The sequence below is a fragment of the Ictalurus furcatus genome, chromosome 7 (genome assembly GCF_023375685.1).
Source record: "Ictalurus furcatus strain D&B chromosome 7, Billie_1.0, whole genome shotgun sequence".
Lineage (NCBI taxonomy): Eukaryota > Metazoa > Chordata > Actinopteri > Siluriformes > Ictaluridae > Ictalurus > Ictalurus furcatus.
The window spans coordinates 31553832-31567206 of NC_071261.1; the positions used below are offsets into that span (position 1 = coordinate 31553832).

The window sequence follows — 13375 nt, forward strand, 5'->3', positions numbered from 1 at the left end:
GAAAAAGCTTCCGGGTCCAATGTGTGACACCGTCTCGGGTTAATATGTCTGTGTGTCACATTATTTGTTAAAAATTATCAAACATGATTTAAAGGTTAATTGCTGCTATGGTTATTCACCCGTTGTAAGAAAATAAGAGCAAGCACTTCCACTTTCACTTTAATCAAAGGGTTAGTCATTGGACTCCCAGTTTAAACTTGACCATAAAGTGAGAGCATTTCTTCTAATAGAGTTTAAATCCCAACAATGTGAAACCCAGCTTCACAGGTCTTTGATGAAGCACCCCCCCTCCCCCGCACACACACACACACACACACACACACCAAATTCTGAGAAAGAAAAAAAAAAGGTAATTTATTGATTTTGGCACAATTTAGCTTGGCTAATTGTACTACATGGCCAAAAGTATGTGGACACCTGATCACCACACCCAGAAGTGGTTCTCCCCCAAACTGTTACCACAAAGTCTGAAGCATACAGTTATATAGAATGTCTTTGTATGCTGTAGCATGAAGATTTCCTTTCACTATAACTAAGAGGCCCGAACCTGTTCCAGCATGGCAGTGCCCCTATGCACAATGTGAGCACCATGAAGACTTTTTTGTTTTTCCCCAAGGGTGGTGTGGAAGAATTTGAGTGTCCTGCACAGAGCCCCGATGTCAACTAACTGGAACACCAACTTCACGCCAGGCCTTCTTTCCCAAACTCATGTGCTATGTGGAGTGCGCGGACAAATCCCGACAGCCATGGTCCAAAATCTAGTGTAAAGCCTTCTCAGAAGAATGGAGGTTGTTATAGTAGCAAAAAAAGGAGACATATACATATGGGTTATGGAATGGGCTGTTCGGTCGTCAAATGTCCACATACTTGTATAGTAGAGTTTTAATATTCCAAGTTCAAACAGTTCACTGTTCAAAACCAAAGCCACACCCCTAAAATAAATGCAAGCTAGAACACAAGAATTTTAGTGCAGTGGAGGCCAGTTAAAGGCATTCACAGAAAAATCTTCACATCTCCATACATTTCATGTTACCATACATTTCACAAGGGAGGAGGATTATCTAGAAATAACGAAGCAGCACCTCAAGTCAGCCAAAAAGTTAAAACCTGGAACTGGGTTGTTCATCAATGCACATCAAGGACACTGATCCTAATCAGACCTCCAAAGCTGTAACAAATTGGCTTAAAGACAACAAAGAGAATGTATTGGAGTGAGTCAGAATCAATCACAAAGCCCTGAATCTCATGGAAAATTTCTGGACTGAACAGGGAAAAAAAGCGTGTCTGATCTGAGCAAGGAGGCCCACAAACTATTCCGAGACGCTTGTGGAAAGCTACCAAAATATTTGATCCAAGTTACGCAATTAGAAGGTAATACCACCAAATACTAATACAGTGTGTGTACACTGAAAATCTGATGAAGTCAATAAAAGCTGAAATAAATCTGTCTTCTATATCATTTAGAAATGACCTCTTATGGAAATAACGTAAATAAAGACAGCCTAATTGACTTAACACACAGGAAATGCCTGGAGTTGTAAAAACATACAGTACAGGTTGAATGTCTTTAAACTTTTGACCTCACCTGCATAACCTGTAAGAAATACTATACTATACTATTTATATAGTTATAAATACTATATAAATATTCCTTATTTGGTACAACTTACAGAAGTGATTTCTTTAGAGGCGAAACATTATTAAAGGTTTAGCGTTCACTTTATAACATTTTAACACGTTGTTCAATGTGCCAAAGTTTCTAAATCTATCAGAATTTCCTGGTTCCGTGTGACGCTAAGTCGGGTGCACTAGAGTTATTATAGCTCTCTCGGGTTAAGGGTTATCATATACAGCTCTTATCTTGAATGATAAAAGTCGGTGGATGAATGATCTGCATGTGATTGTACTCTTTTAATTGTGACAATAAAAGCCCCAAAACATTTTTTTCATATAACATCCTTATACACTCTGGGGCCTTTTTATTAGGTACACCTAGCTTATGCAGTACTGGCGTTCATTAGCAAGTTATAATTAGTTACTATTTTATTACACACGTGTGAGCGCTGGATCAGTAGGATTGTCATTCATTCACCATTACAGCCCCAGACCAATTGTATTTGTTAGGATGATGATTGATAGTTTTGCATTTTTGAGGGGATAGAAAACTTTGCATCAGATGTGCTGGCCATCTGGGTCTGGGACCAAAAAACGTTGGCCCTGGGTGTGACAGTTTACTTTACTGTTGGCATCCAGTGTCACGTACATGAACTAGATTTGGTAGGCAATTGGGTCTTCTTAAGGCAGACAAATTTCACAATCACATCCATAAACTCTGCCCAAGACGAAGTCAGACATTTTGGATTTTATGCGTTTTTACATACTCCTCTTAGAGGGTTCATGAGATTCAAACCAAAATTGGTCGGCATGATGTCGCGATATACACAATGCTAATCTTAAACATCTATCTTAAAACAGTGTTGCCATGGCAACACAGTCAATCAGTCAAGTGGTTGGTGGCCCCAAGGGGGGGGGGGGGGGGGTTGGACAGGACCCCAAGGTGTGCTGTCTGGCATTGGTTAAGGCTGGCAGTAGCCTGTGTTTACTAAAATGTTATGAGATGTTATGACCTTTTTGATACTAAATTGCGAAGTAAATGTTGATATCTCAAACAGTGTTTCCATGGCAATGAACATTGCTGCACCCTTAGTGCTTGGTCACACTAATCACTTCTTTCAGCTAGAACTTTTGGATTGTTTTTTTTTTTTTTTTTTTTTTTTTTTTTTTCCTTTTCTCATAGTCATCATGTTTGATTTATTTCTGTACAGGAGCTCCTGTGCTCATTTTTTAAAATTATTATTATTTAAAATCTCTTTCCCTACCCTGTGAATAATTTAAACAAGATGTTTATTGCACATTACACATGCGCATAAGTATCATCCATGCTGAAGAAAAAAAAATGGAAACCCTCATATAATGTGTAATGGTTTTAATGGTTATAATGGGAATTGTGTTGGTTTTAATGGAAACTGTAATGGTCCCAGTGGGCTTCTACTGGTAATTTGTTGCCTTCTATTGGTGGCATCTTATATCTAGTAGATACCATTAAGGGCCAATAATGGTAATGATTTTAATGGTTAACTGATGGCTTGTAATGATATTTGTAGTGGAAACCATGTGAATTTCTGTGATGGTTTCTATTTATTTTTTTTCCAGAAGGGATTACAATAAATAATTCTTCATTCAATCCATCTATCCAGGGACAGTATATTACACAGTAACACATTAAATCCGGCAGGTGGCGGTGTAAACTCTCAAGCCGAAAACAGCACGAAGTGCCGAAGAAGTAGAAAGCGGAAGCAGAAAAAAAACAAAGATGGCCGCCTCCATCTTTCATGCGTGTGCTATGTTGTGGTCTGTACCGTACATTTTTCCCTTTCATGTGCAGCACTAACACCTTTAACACAACGGTAAAAGTATTTCTTGTACGCGTGTATATATATAAAACCTAAATATGAAGCCTAAATTCCACCGAAAAGAAGGCGGAAGAGGAAAACAGTCCAGAGACAAGCTGCACAAGTTCATGGTTTCTGTCCAGAACTTTGTCAAAAGTGAAGGAGGACACGATGAATCCGAGTCACACGGCCACGTGGGGATGCTCGCTAAGAGGAAAAGTCGTAAAGAACTGCGCAAAGAGAAGCGGAAGGTGAAGAAGAAGAAAAAGATGAAGGTAAAGCAGCCTGCAGAGGAGATTAAACACAGAGTCAGTGTGGATGCTGCTTCAAAAAAGACTCCACCAGCCATAAAAACCAAACCCGAATCAACCCCTGCTGCTGCTGAGCTCAGTGACCAGGAGAAGAAGCCTAAAAGAAGAGTGCATTTCGAGAAAACAGCACCTCAGCCTGAAAAGAAAGTTAAAATGCACACGATGAGGAAGAAAGCTCTGATGGAAGCCAATGAGGAGGAGGACAGAGAGATCAAGAAGCTGGAGAAACGCCTCGGTCTGAATAAGAGGAGGAACAAAAAGAGCCTTCCGCAATCCTTCATCAGCGACGGTCTCGATTACATCCTGGGCATTCTGGAGCCTGGAGGGTCTGGATTATACGACAGCGATGAGGAGCTGGATTCGGCCAAAGCGAAGAGCAGGTTGGAGAAGTTAGAGGAGCTCGGTGAGGACGAGGAGGAAGAGGACGGGGATCATGATGAGGAGGGAGACACTGGTGATGAGGAGGGAGAAAATGATGAGGAGGATGCTGAGGAGATTGAGGAAGATGAGGAAGAAGAACTAGAGGAAGAGGGAGAAGAAGAAGTAGAGGAAGAGGGAGAAGAAGAAGTAGAGGAGGAAGAGGAAGAAGACGGAGAGGAAGAGGAAGAGGTGGAAGAGGGAGAAAATGCATCAGAAGAAGAGGATGAGCAAGATGAAGGGAATTCCCAAGAGAAATCTTCTGTAAGTCAATATGTTCTCTAACTAACGCGTATTTACATAATTGATTAATCTCTCTCTGTTCTAGTCTCCATAATCCAGGTGATATATTCCCGTGTATAATGACTACTAGAACATGTACTCTGTCTGAAAGAAAGCAGTGCATCCCTGACTTTTTTCTTCTAAATGAAATGACGCAGTACCACAGCATGCTTCATAACATACACCGAGTAACCTTTATACCTAACTTATATTTTTTAAAAATAAAATCTGATCAATTTTGTTGTGAACGATTGCTTCCCCAAGGGAATAAAATATCCCCTTAATGTGACGCGTCTGTGTGTTATTGCCGTTCACGCTCTAATATCTGCTGTGTTTATCCAGACCGGTAAATACGTCCCGCCTCAACTCCGTGAAGCGGCCGACAGTAAGCGCAAAGCTGAGCTGGAGCGCCTCAAACGCAACCTGAAAGGTCTAATAAACAGGTACGTGTGCGTCCCAGAGATCCAACTGGAACCGGTCGTGCGGCGCGAGGGTCGAAATAATCACCACATGTGACTGTGTTACAGGTCACATGACTGACTCTGTTTGTGATTGGCAGGTTGAGTGAACCCAACATGGGCTCCATCAGCGGGCAGGTGGAGGAGATGTACATGAGCAACAGCAGGAAGGACATGAACGACGCGCTGACCGAGGTTCTGATTTCCGCCTGCGTCACTCCAGCACTGATGACCGACAGGTACCGTTTCATCTTATCTTCATCACAGACAGGATGAGAAGCTGCAGTACTGTGGAGTGTTTAGAGTAGAGTAGTAGATACCTAATAACGCTCAGTAGTAAAAGTGTTTATTGTCGTATTTTGTTCTCAGGCTGCTGATGGAGCACATGTTGTTAGTCAGTGTCCTGCATCACACGGTTGGACTGGAGGTACTATGTTTTGCTGTCAGATTGTTAAATAAGAACATAGACACTCCGTGCTGATATAACGTCCTGTGAGAGACAAGAGTCTTCCTATATCACAGCAGTTTGCCAACGCCAGCAATTTTTCATTTATTAGTCTTGAATCCATCGTTCGTCGTTGTTATCGATTATGGACGTGTGCCATGTCGTTCACCCGTGTAGGAACTAGATGTTCTCTCTGTCTCTCAGGTCGGCGCTCATTTCCTGGAGACGGTGGTACGCCGTTTCGATGAGACGCAGCGCGACGGATCCAGCACGGGCAAAGAGAGCTCTAACCTGGCCTCTATGATGGCGCACATGTACAACTTCCAGGTGGTCCACTCGCTGCTGCTGTTTGACGTGCTCAAGCGGCTGCTGTCGTCGTTCACGCCGCAGGACGTGGAGCTCATGCTGCTGCTGCTGAGGAACGTGGGCTTTTCCCTGAGGAAGGACGACCCTCTGGGCCTGAAAGAGCTGATCTCTGAAGCCCAGCGCAAAGCCAGCGCAGAGGGACCACGTTTCAGCGACCAGACCAGAGTAAGGACCGTAACGTGTCCAGGTTCTGACGTTCACGCACGTGTAGTCCTGATTCCATTCGCAGTGCAAACGTGGTTAAGTTCTCAAACTCTCTCTCTCTCTCTCTCTCTCCCTCTCTCTGTTTGTCTCTCTCTCTCTCTCTGTTTGTCTCTGTCTCTCCCTCTCTCTGTTTGTCTCTCTCCCTCTCTCTGTTTGTCTCTCTCCCTCTCTCTGTTTGTCTCTCTCTCTCTCTCTCTCTGTTTGTCTCTCTCTCTCTCTCTTTTCCTCTCTCTCTCTCTCTCTCTATGTGTGTCTCTCTGTCTGTTTGTGTGTCTCTCTCTCTCTGTGTGTGTCTCTCTCTCTCTCTTTCCCTCTCTCTCTCTCTCTCTCTCTGTGTCTCTCTCTCTCTGTTTGTGTGTCTCTCTCTCTCTCTCTGTGTGCCTGTGTCTCCCTCTCTCTGTCTCTCTTTCTCTCTCTCTGTGTGTGTCTGTGTGTCTCTCTCTCTCTCTCTGTTTGTGTCACTCTCTCTGTCTCTCTCTGTGTGTCTGTGTCTCTCTCTCTCGCTCTCTCTGTTTGTGTCTCTCTCTCTCTGTCTCTCTCTCTCTCTGTGTGTGTGTGTGTCTCTCTCTCTCTCACTCTCTCTCTCTCTCAGGTACGGTTCATGTTAGAGACCATGTTGGCTCTGAAGAACAACGACATGCGGAAAATTCCAGGTTATGACCCCGAGCCTGTGGAGAGACTGAGGAAGTTGCAGCGCTCTCTAGTGAGACACGTTCACCACTAGAGGACACCAACTCTCTACAAAACACCTGAATTTTATACGTGACAATTATTTGAGCCATTTTTCCAGTTGAATATTTATTAGACAAGGAGATTACAGGGAGCTGGGGGAGGTTTATTCCATTCTGAATATACTTCAATCAATGTACATTCCAAAGTAGATGTATTTATCACAGCATTGCTGAATTCTTGACTCTGATTGGTCGACTTACCTACATTTAGACAAACACGCATGAAAGTTCGAATTGATGTACCCCAGCTCTGTTGGGTTCTGGATTCTGATTGGCCAGAAGGTGTTGATTAATGTTCTATAACAGCAGCTCTGACTGTTTATATAAACGCTTGTATAGGAAAAGAACCTCGGTGGGCTTGGGGGAAACCGTGACTCCACTTCATCACACAGCTGTTATGGGAAACTTGATTCGTTTATATAAAGTGCTTTATTCTTTACGTAGTATTGTGGTGTTGTTTTGTGAAGATCCAGAACCGGGCGAGTGGCACTGATGTGAAGCTCAGAGTTTCTTTGGAGAATCTTCTGGATGCACAGCGTGTTGGTCGCTGGTGGATTGTCGGCTCGTCCTGGAGTGGAGCGCCCATGATTAATGACGACAAACCGACAGCGCAGCCTGTTCAAGGGGAGCAGGTGAGGGAAAGATCCAACAAACCTAACTCTTACATTTTCAGCACCAAAGTACGGGAAGGACGTGGGACGTGAATGCTGGATATTTGTTTTGGGCAGTGGTTAATTTTATCTCCGTGAATTCTGAGAAACCAAAAAGGTCCCTGGTCTTTTAGTAAAAGTACAGGGCGGTATGTTATTTACGATTTATGATGTTAGCATGGAGCCGTCTTGTTCACTGATACACTGTAGGGTTTTTGTGGTTGAAAAAATATTTTTTACTCTCTGTCTGCTAGGATTTTCTTGTTAGCACCTTGTTGTGGACGCCTCTGATATCTGTGTCACTGTTTATCTCTCAGTTCAGTGCCAAAGTGCTGGAGCTGGCACGCAAACAGCGCATGAACACGGACGTCAGGAGGAACATCTTCTGCATCATTATGACCAGTGAGGATTATCTGGATGCCTTTGAGAAGCTCCTCAGGTTTGTAGCACATTCCCACTTTGCTAATAGATTCTTTCTTTGAGTGGGATTTCAAGAAAGATGAATGAAAGCCCAATCCGTCCTGTTCTCGTTCCGCTTTCTTTTCGCTAGACTGGGTCTGAAAGGTCAGCAGGAGCGTGATATCATTCATGTTCTGCTCGACTGCTGTCTGCAGGAGAAATCCTTTAACGGCTTCTATGCCGTTTTAGCAGAGAAGTTTTGTGCACGTGACCGACACTTCCAGGTAACGCTAGCAATTGTTTCACATCCTGTGTCCTTTCCTCTTCGGTGAATTTCTCTGTATTCTCTGTTTACTATCATTTTCTTTCAACTACTGATGTGCTAAAGATGGAAAAGAAAAATCCTGACAAAGCTACTTAGAGTACATAAAAGGGGGGAAAAAATTCTGATTTAACATCACACACAGCATATATAAAAATCTCAATGGATAGACGTCTGCATTTCTCAAATGCAGTAAACCGTCATCAGATCAAATTTAGTGCTTTGTTCGTATCATTTTGGCTGTGTTATTAATTTGATAGATAACAATAAAAAAAAAAAATCTTCTTCTAGATGACGTTCCAGTTCTGTCTGTGGGATAAGTTTAAAGAACTGCCAACCCTGTCGAGCAGTTCCTTTACAAACCTCGTCCAGATGGTCACACATCTCTTAACCAAGAACTCCCTCTCACTCTCCATCCTCAAGGTAGGCTGAGATTACCCTGCGTTCCCTGCTCAGAGTGGCCGTCGGGTCGGCTGTGATTCAGGGTTTTGGTGGTTAAATTCTGTAATGTAAATTATTATTATAGTACTTCCATTTGTATTATTTTATGCATGGTTGGCATGTCCAATCTGTCTTATAAATCATGATGAAAGAAATAAGTTTACTACTTACATGATTCGATTATCCAGTATAACGTATTCATATGTGATTTCACTTTTCATCCATGTATGATATTCATTCTCTCTCTCTCTCTCTCTCTCTCTCTCTCTCTCTCTGTCTCAGGCCATAGAGTTTGGAGAACTCGATAAACCCAAGGTAAAATTTTTGAGGCAGGTCCTCTCCAAACTCTTACAGCAGACTGAGGAGGTGGATCTGGTTCAGATATTCAGCCGGTGAGTTTCCAGACGAAATATTCAATTCAATTCAGTTCAGTTTTATTTGTATAGCGCTTTTTACAATAGACATTGTCTCAAAGCAGCTTTACAGAAATATATAAACACGGTATACAGATATTAAAGGTGCGAATTTATCCCAACTGAGCGAGACACTGAGTGGTGACGGTGGTGAGGAAAACCTCCCTATAAGATGTTAGAGGAAGAAACCTTGAGAGGAACCAGACTCAGAAGGGAACCCGTCCGCATCTGGGTAACAACAGATAGTGTGAAAAAGTTCATTATGGATTTATATGAAGTCTGTTTGGCCTTAGAAGCAGCCGTAGTCCCAGCAGTCTGGAATTGGAGTAGATGAGAGCTCCATCCAGAGGTAGGACATCCGAAACGGATCAGGCAGTTCCGGAGAGCAGAAAGGATCAGGATCTCTAGTATCTCCATAAAATCATGTGGCTCGACAGAAGGAGAGAGGGAGAGATAAGATTATTAGGACTGTGTTTAGCGTAATAGAAAGTCTAGTCAGGGTAAGCTTGAGTAAACAAATACATTTTTAAGCCTAGACTTAAACACTGAGACTGTGTCTGAGTCCCGAACACTAATAGGAAGACTGTTCCATAACAGTGGGGCTCTATAAGAGAAAGCTCTTCCCCCTGCTGTAGCCTTCACTATTCGAGGTACCGTCAGATAGCCTGCATCTTTTGATCTATGTAGGCGTGAAGTAAAGCTCCACACACATAAGCAGACATCACACAGACGTACACGCTTTATAAGTGCATGACCATTTAAAAGTATGACATCAGTTCAGACGCCTGAGGTTGCCTGACTCACTTCATTTATTTCATCTTGAAGTCATCCTATTCATGCTGTAATCCATTGTTTTCAGAACTTGGAAAGTTTCAAGTGGATTTAAACGCGCTTCGGTGTAGAAAAACATGGTGTTTTATTCCTCTTATGCCACAGCAATTTGCCCATAATTGCACTTTTATTAATTAAAAAATTACTTTTTATCCATTTATGCATACCTTTCTCATATTTAATGTTGAGGAATGACCATGAAATAAGTTAGTCCCTGTTATCTCTTACCACTAGTTAATCACAGGGTGATTATAAAAGTGCTTTGAGATGCTGTTCGTATAGAAAAATGAATGCTGTATGAGTGAAGTTTGAGCTTTGGTGTGTTCTCTGTGGTCAGGATTTCTGGAATTCCCAAGCTAGGAATGCTACGTGAAGGATTGAAGCTCTTCATCAGGCACTTCCTTCTTCGGAGTGCACAGACGGAGAGAACGTTGCTCACCGAGAGGGCAGAGGTCGCCGTCAAGGCCATGGAGGCGCGTGATGCCAAGCTCAGGCTGTAGAGCAAGAGCGCTTTCTATTCAACTGATTTTGTCCAGCAGGTGGCTCTTCAACCCGAATAATGAGGACAGTGTCTTCTAGGACTTTGCTCTGCAGTAAATTTTTACATTTTTAGTGGAAGGAGCACTTGGCGTCCGCGACCGCATTTAAAAAAGGAGCCTCAGCTTCGGAAAAAAGCAAGAAACACTGATTAACCACATTGAATATTCTTTCTACTCTGATAATCTGTGTAGAACCTGTACATTAACAAAAATTCATTCTTAAATATTTCATTATTGATGACGAAGAAAAAGGTGTTTCACAAAATGACAAGACAGACTTGGAAAATGGCTAATTCTGTTGGTGTCAAGTTTTATAACCTTTTCAATAAAACATTTAACAGACGCTTTATAAAAGTTAGGAGTATGTGACGTGTTGTGAATTGAATAAAACATGATGTTATCTTTTAAGAAGGGTTAAAAGAGAAAGAGTGTATAGAGCGCTTTTCATACATGTAGTAGCTCAAAGTGCTGTGAAATAAAGTAGAAAAAATTTAATGATTAGAAATTATATATACAGCACCCTCCACTAATATTGGCACCTTTGGATAATATGAGCAAAGAAGGTCGTGAAAATTGTCTTTATTGTTTAACCTTTTGATTTTTTGTTTAAAAAATTCACAAAAATACTCTGCTCTCATGGATAGCAAACAATTGCAAACACAACACGGGTTTATCAAAAAAATTATTTGTTAAACATGGGTCTGTATCAATTATTGGCATCCTTATGAATTACTATGAGAAAAAGATATTTGAAGTATATACCCATTGATATTTAACCCTTTTTTTTTTTTTTACACCTGGGTGATTAGGAACAGGAAGATAAATATGAAGTAAATTCATAACAATGGGTAAGACTAAGGAATGTAGCTGTGATGTGCGGCAAAAACCTGGAACTAAACATGTGTCTATATCGTCTCAACACACTGTGAAGAGGACGGTTCGAGTGGATAAAACATCTCCAAGGATCACAGCTGGAGAACTGCAGAAGTTAGTAGTGTCTTGGGGTCAGAAAGTCTCCAAAACTACAATCTGAAGTCACCTACATCACCACAAGTTGTTTGGAAGGGTTTCAGGAAAAAAGCCTCTACTCTCATCCAAAAACAAACTCGAGCGTCTTCAGTTTTCCAGACACTACTGGACCTTCAAATGGGATCGGGTTCTATGGTCAGATGAAACCAAAATAGAGCTTTTTGGTAATAAACACCAGAGGTGGTTTTGGAGCACACAGAGAGGTAGCCATATGGAAAAGTACCTCATGTCCACGGTTAAATATGGTGGTGGATCTTTAATGTTTTGGGGCTGTTTTTCTCCCAGAGGACCTGGACATTTTGTTAGGATACATGGCATCATGGACTCTATCAAATATCAACAGATATTAAATGAAAACCTGACTTCCTCTGCCAGAAAGCTTCAAATGGGCCGTGGTTGGATCTTCCAGCAGGACAATGATCCAAAACATACATTAAAATCAACACAAAAATGTTTTACTGACCACAGAATCAAGGTCCTGCATTGACCATCCCAGTCCCCTGACCTGAACCCCATAGAGAACCTGTGGGGTGAACTGAAGAGAGTCCACCAGCATGGACCTCGAAATGTGAAGGATCTGAAGAGATTCTGTATGGAGGAACGGTCTCAGATCCCTCGCCATGTATTCTCCAACCTCATCAGGCGTTATAGGAGAAGACTCAGAGCTGTTATCTTGGAGGTAGCGCAAAGCGTTGACTAAAAGGATGCCAATAATTGTTGCGCACTTATATTTAACAAATATATAATTATTTTGAAAAACCTGTGTGGTTTGTTTGTAATTGTTTGACATCCACGAGAGCAGAGTATTTTTGTGCATTTTTTAAAACAAAAGATCAAGAAGTTGAATAATAAAGACAATTTTCACAGCCTTCTTTGGTCATATTTACCAAGGGTGCCAATATTAGTGGAGGGCACTGCAAGTATATAAGTATGAAAGTCTAAGGAGACAATTATAGCCTACAGTACATAAAAACTGAGATAGTACTTTCAATTAAATGCTAAAACAAAACTATACACCAGGCTATATATAGCACAACTAGTGATCATGAGGTAACCTGGCCATATTTCTGAGAGATATTTTTAGGTAAAATGTATTAAATGTTCAAAAATCTTCACTGAAATAGGCTAGCTAGTTAACACGAGTCAACAAGGTATACTCGGAGGAGAAAATGAGGTGGGGGAAACTATTTTTTGAGCACCGTGTGACTGGAATTAGTATGAAGGGTGATATTGAGGTCATCTATCTGAGGTAAAAAACCTCACGCGCCCTCTGAATACCAGGTCTCGCGCGTGTGGTCTGCTAACTCTGACCCTCAGAATCATAATTTTTCCATTTTGACTCGTGGAAGGAAAAAAAGAAAAGAAAGAAGCTCTCATTGTGTCGTGTGCTCACGGGTGAAATATAGCCGCTCAGCTCCTGTCCGTGAGTGACGCCGGCGCATAGCAGAGACTCGCTGATACATTCGAGGCCAGCGCCTGATTAATTAGCAACATTAGCATCGGGGCGGGCACGTAACGGTCAGAGCGCGCGAGCAGGTCATCCGGGGTCAAAAGCTCTGAGGAGATGTTTCTCCTTTCAGTAGCATTCATTCATTCACTGCACTATATATTTTTTTTTCCATTTTTAACATATAAAGACCTACTTCAGCTTGAGAAAAGTGACAAATGTGTAATGAAACACCACCATAGTTAATCTCTTAACCATCAGAGATTTATGATGCTTTTAACTTCACAAGTTGATTTTTTTTTTGTAATGAACTTTTACATATGGATATTATTATGATTGAGATAGTTTCACTTCTTAATTTTTCTCATGTAAGACTTCAGGTTTTCTTTGGTTGCATTTGTTTGTCTTTTTAGATTCAGATTGGATTCATTTTAGATTTTAGATCTGTTTTCTTCAGGTTAAGTTTTCACATGTAGGGTGGGGGACTTTAATTTTGTATCCCCCCCCCTCCATTTATTATCTTTTTTTTTTTTTTTTAATTATTATTATTATTCACATGGTTGTCATGTTCACTGTAAAACATGCTTAAGTTATGTGAACTTATTTCTTCTCTTTAATTGCAATTGTCATTGCAAGAT

At 41.4% G+C, this 13375-nt stretch overlaps 2 protein-coding genes across 2 annotated transcripts in view; one reads left to right on the forward strand and one right to left on the reverse strand.

Moving 5' to 3' along the window:
- Window positions 1–257, reverse strand: part of LOC128610475 (tripartite motif-containing protein 16-like) — a 4663-nt gene extending 4406 nt beyond the window's left edge. The window contains exon 1 of the mRNA XM_053629812.1: window positions 1–257. This exon is cut by the window's left edge and continues 593 nt beyond it. The gene's annotated coding sequence lies outside the window, so the exon portion shown is untranslated.
- Window positions 258–3367: 3110 nt separating this feature from the next.
- On the forward strand, window positions 3368–10604 carry nom1 (nucleolar protein with MIF4G domain 1). Its single transcript, XM_053629808.1, has 12 exons — window positions 3368–4444; window positions 4805–4905; window positions 5022–5159; window positions 5290–5347; window positions 5570–5896; window positions 6528–6638; window positions 7134–7298; window positions 7634–7755; window positions 7867–7999; window positions 8329–8460; window positions 8761–8870; window positions 10060–10604. Exons 1-12 carry the CDS (start codon window positions 3512–3514, stop codon window positions 10220–10222), a joined length of 2493 nt encoding a protein of 830 aa, XP_053485783.1. The 5' UTR covers window positions 3368–3511; the 3' UTR covers window positions 10223–10604.
- Window positions 10605–13375: the final 2771 nt, after the last annotated feature.

Coding starts and splice junctions, on each gene's coding strand:
- nom1 (XM_053629808.1), top strand. CDS start 3,512: ATGAAGCCTAAATTCCACCGAAAAGAAGGCGGAAGAGGAAAACAGTCC. Junction 7,299..7,633: donor AGCCTGTTCAAGGGGAGCAG/GTGAGGGAAAGA, acceptor TTTATCTCTCAG/TTCAGTGCCAAAGTGCTGGA. Junction 8,461..8,760: donor TCTCACTCTCCATCCTCAAG/GTAGGCTGAGAT, acceptor TCTCTGTCTCAG/GCCATAGAGTTTGGAGAACT.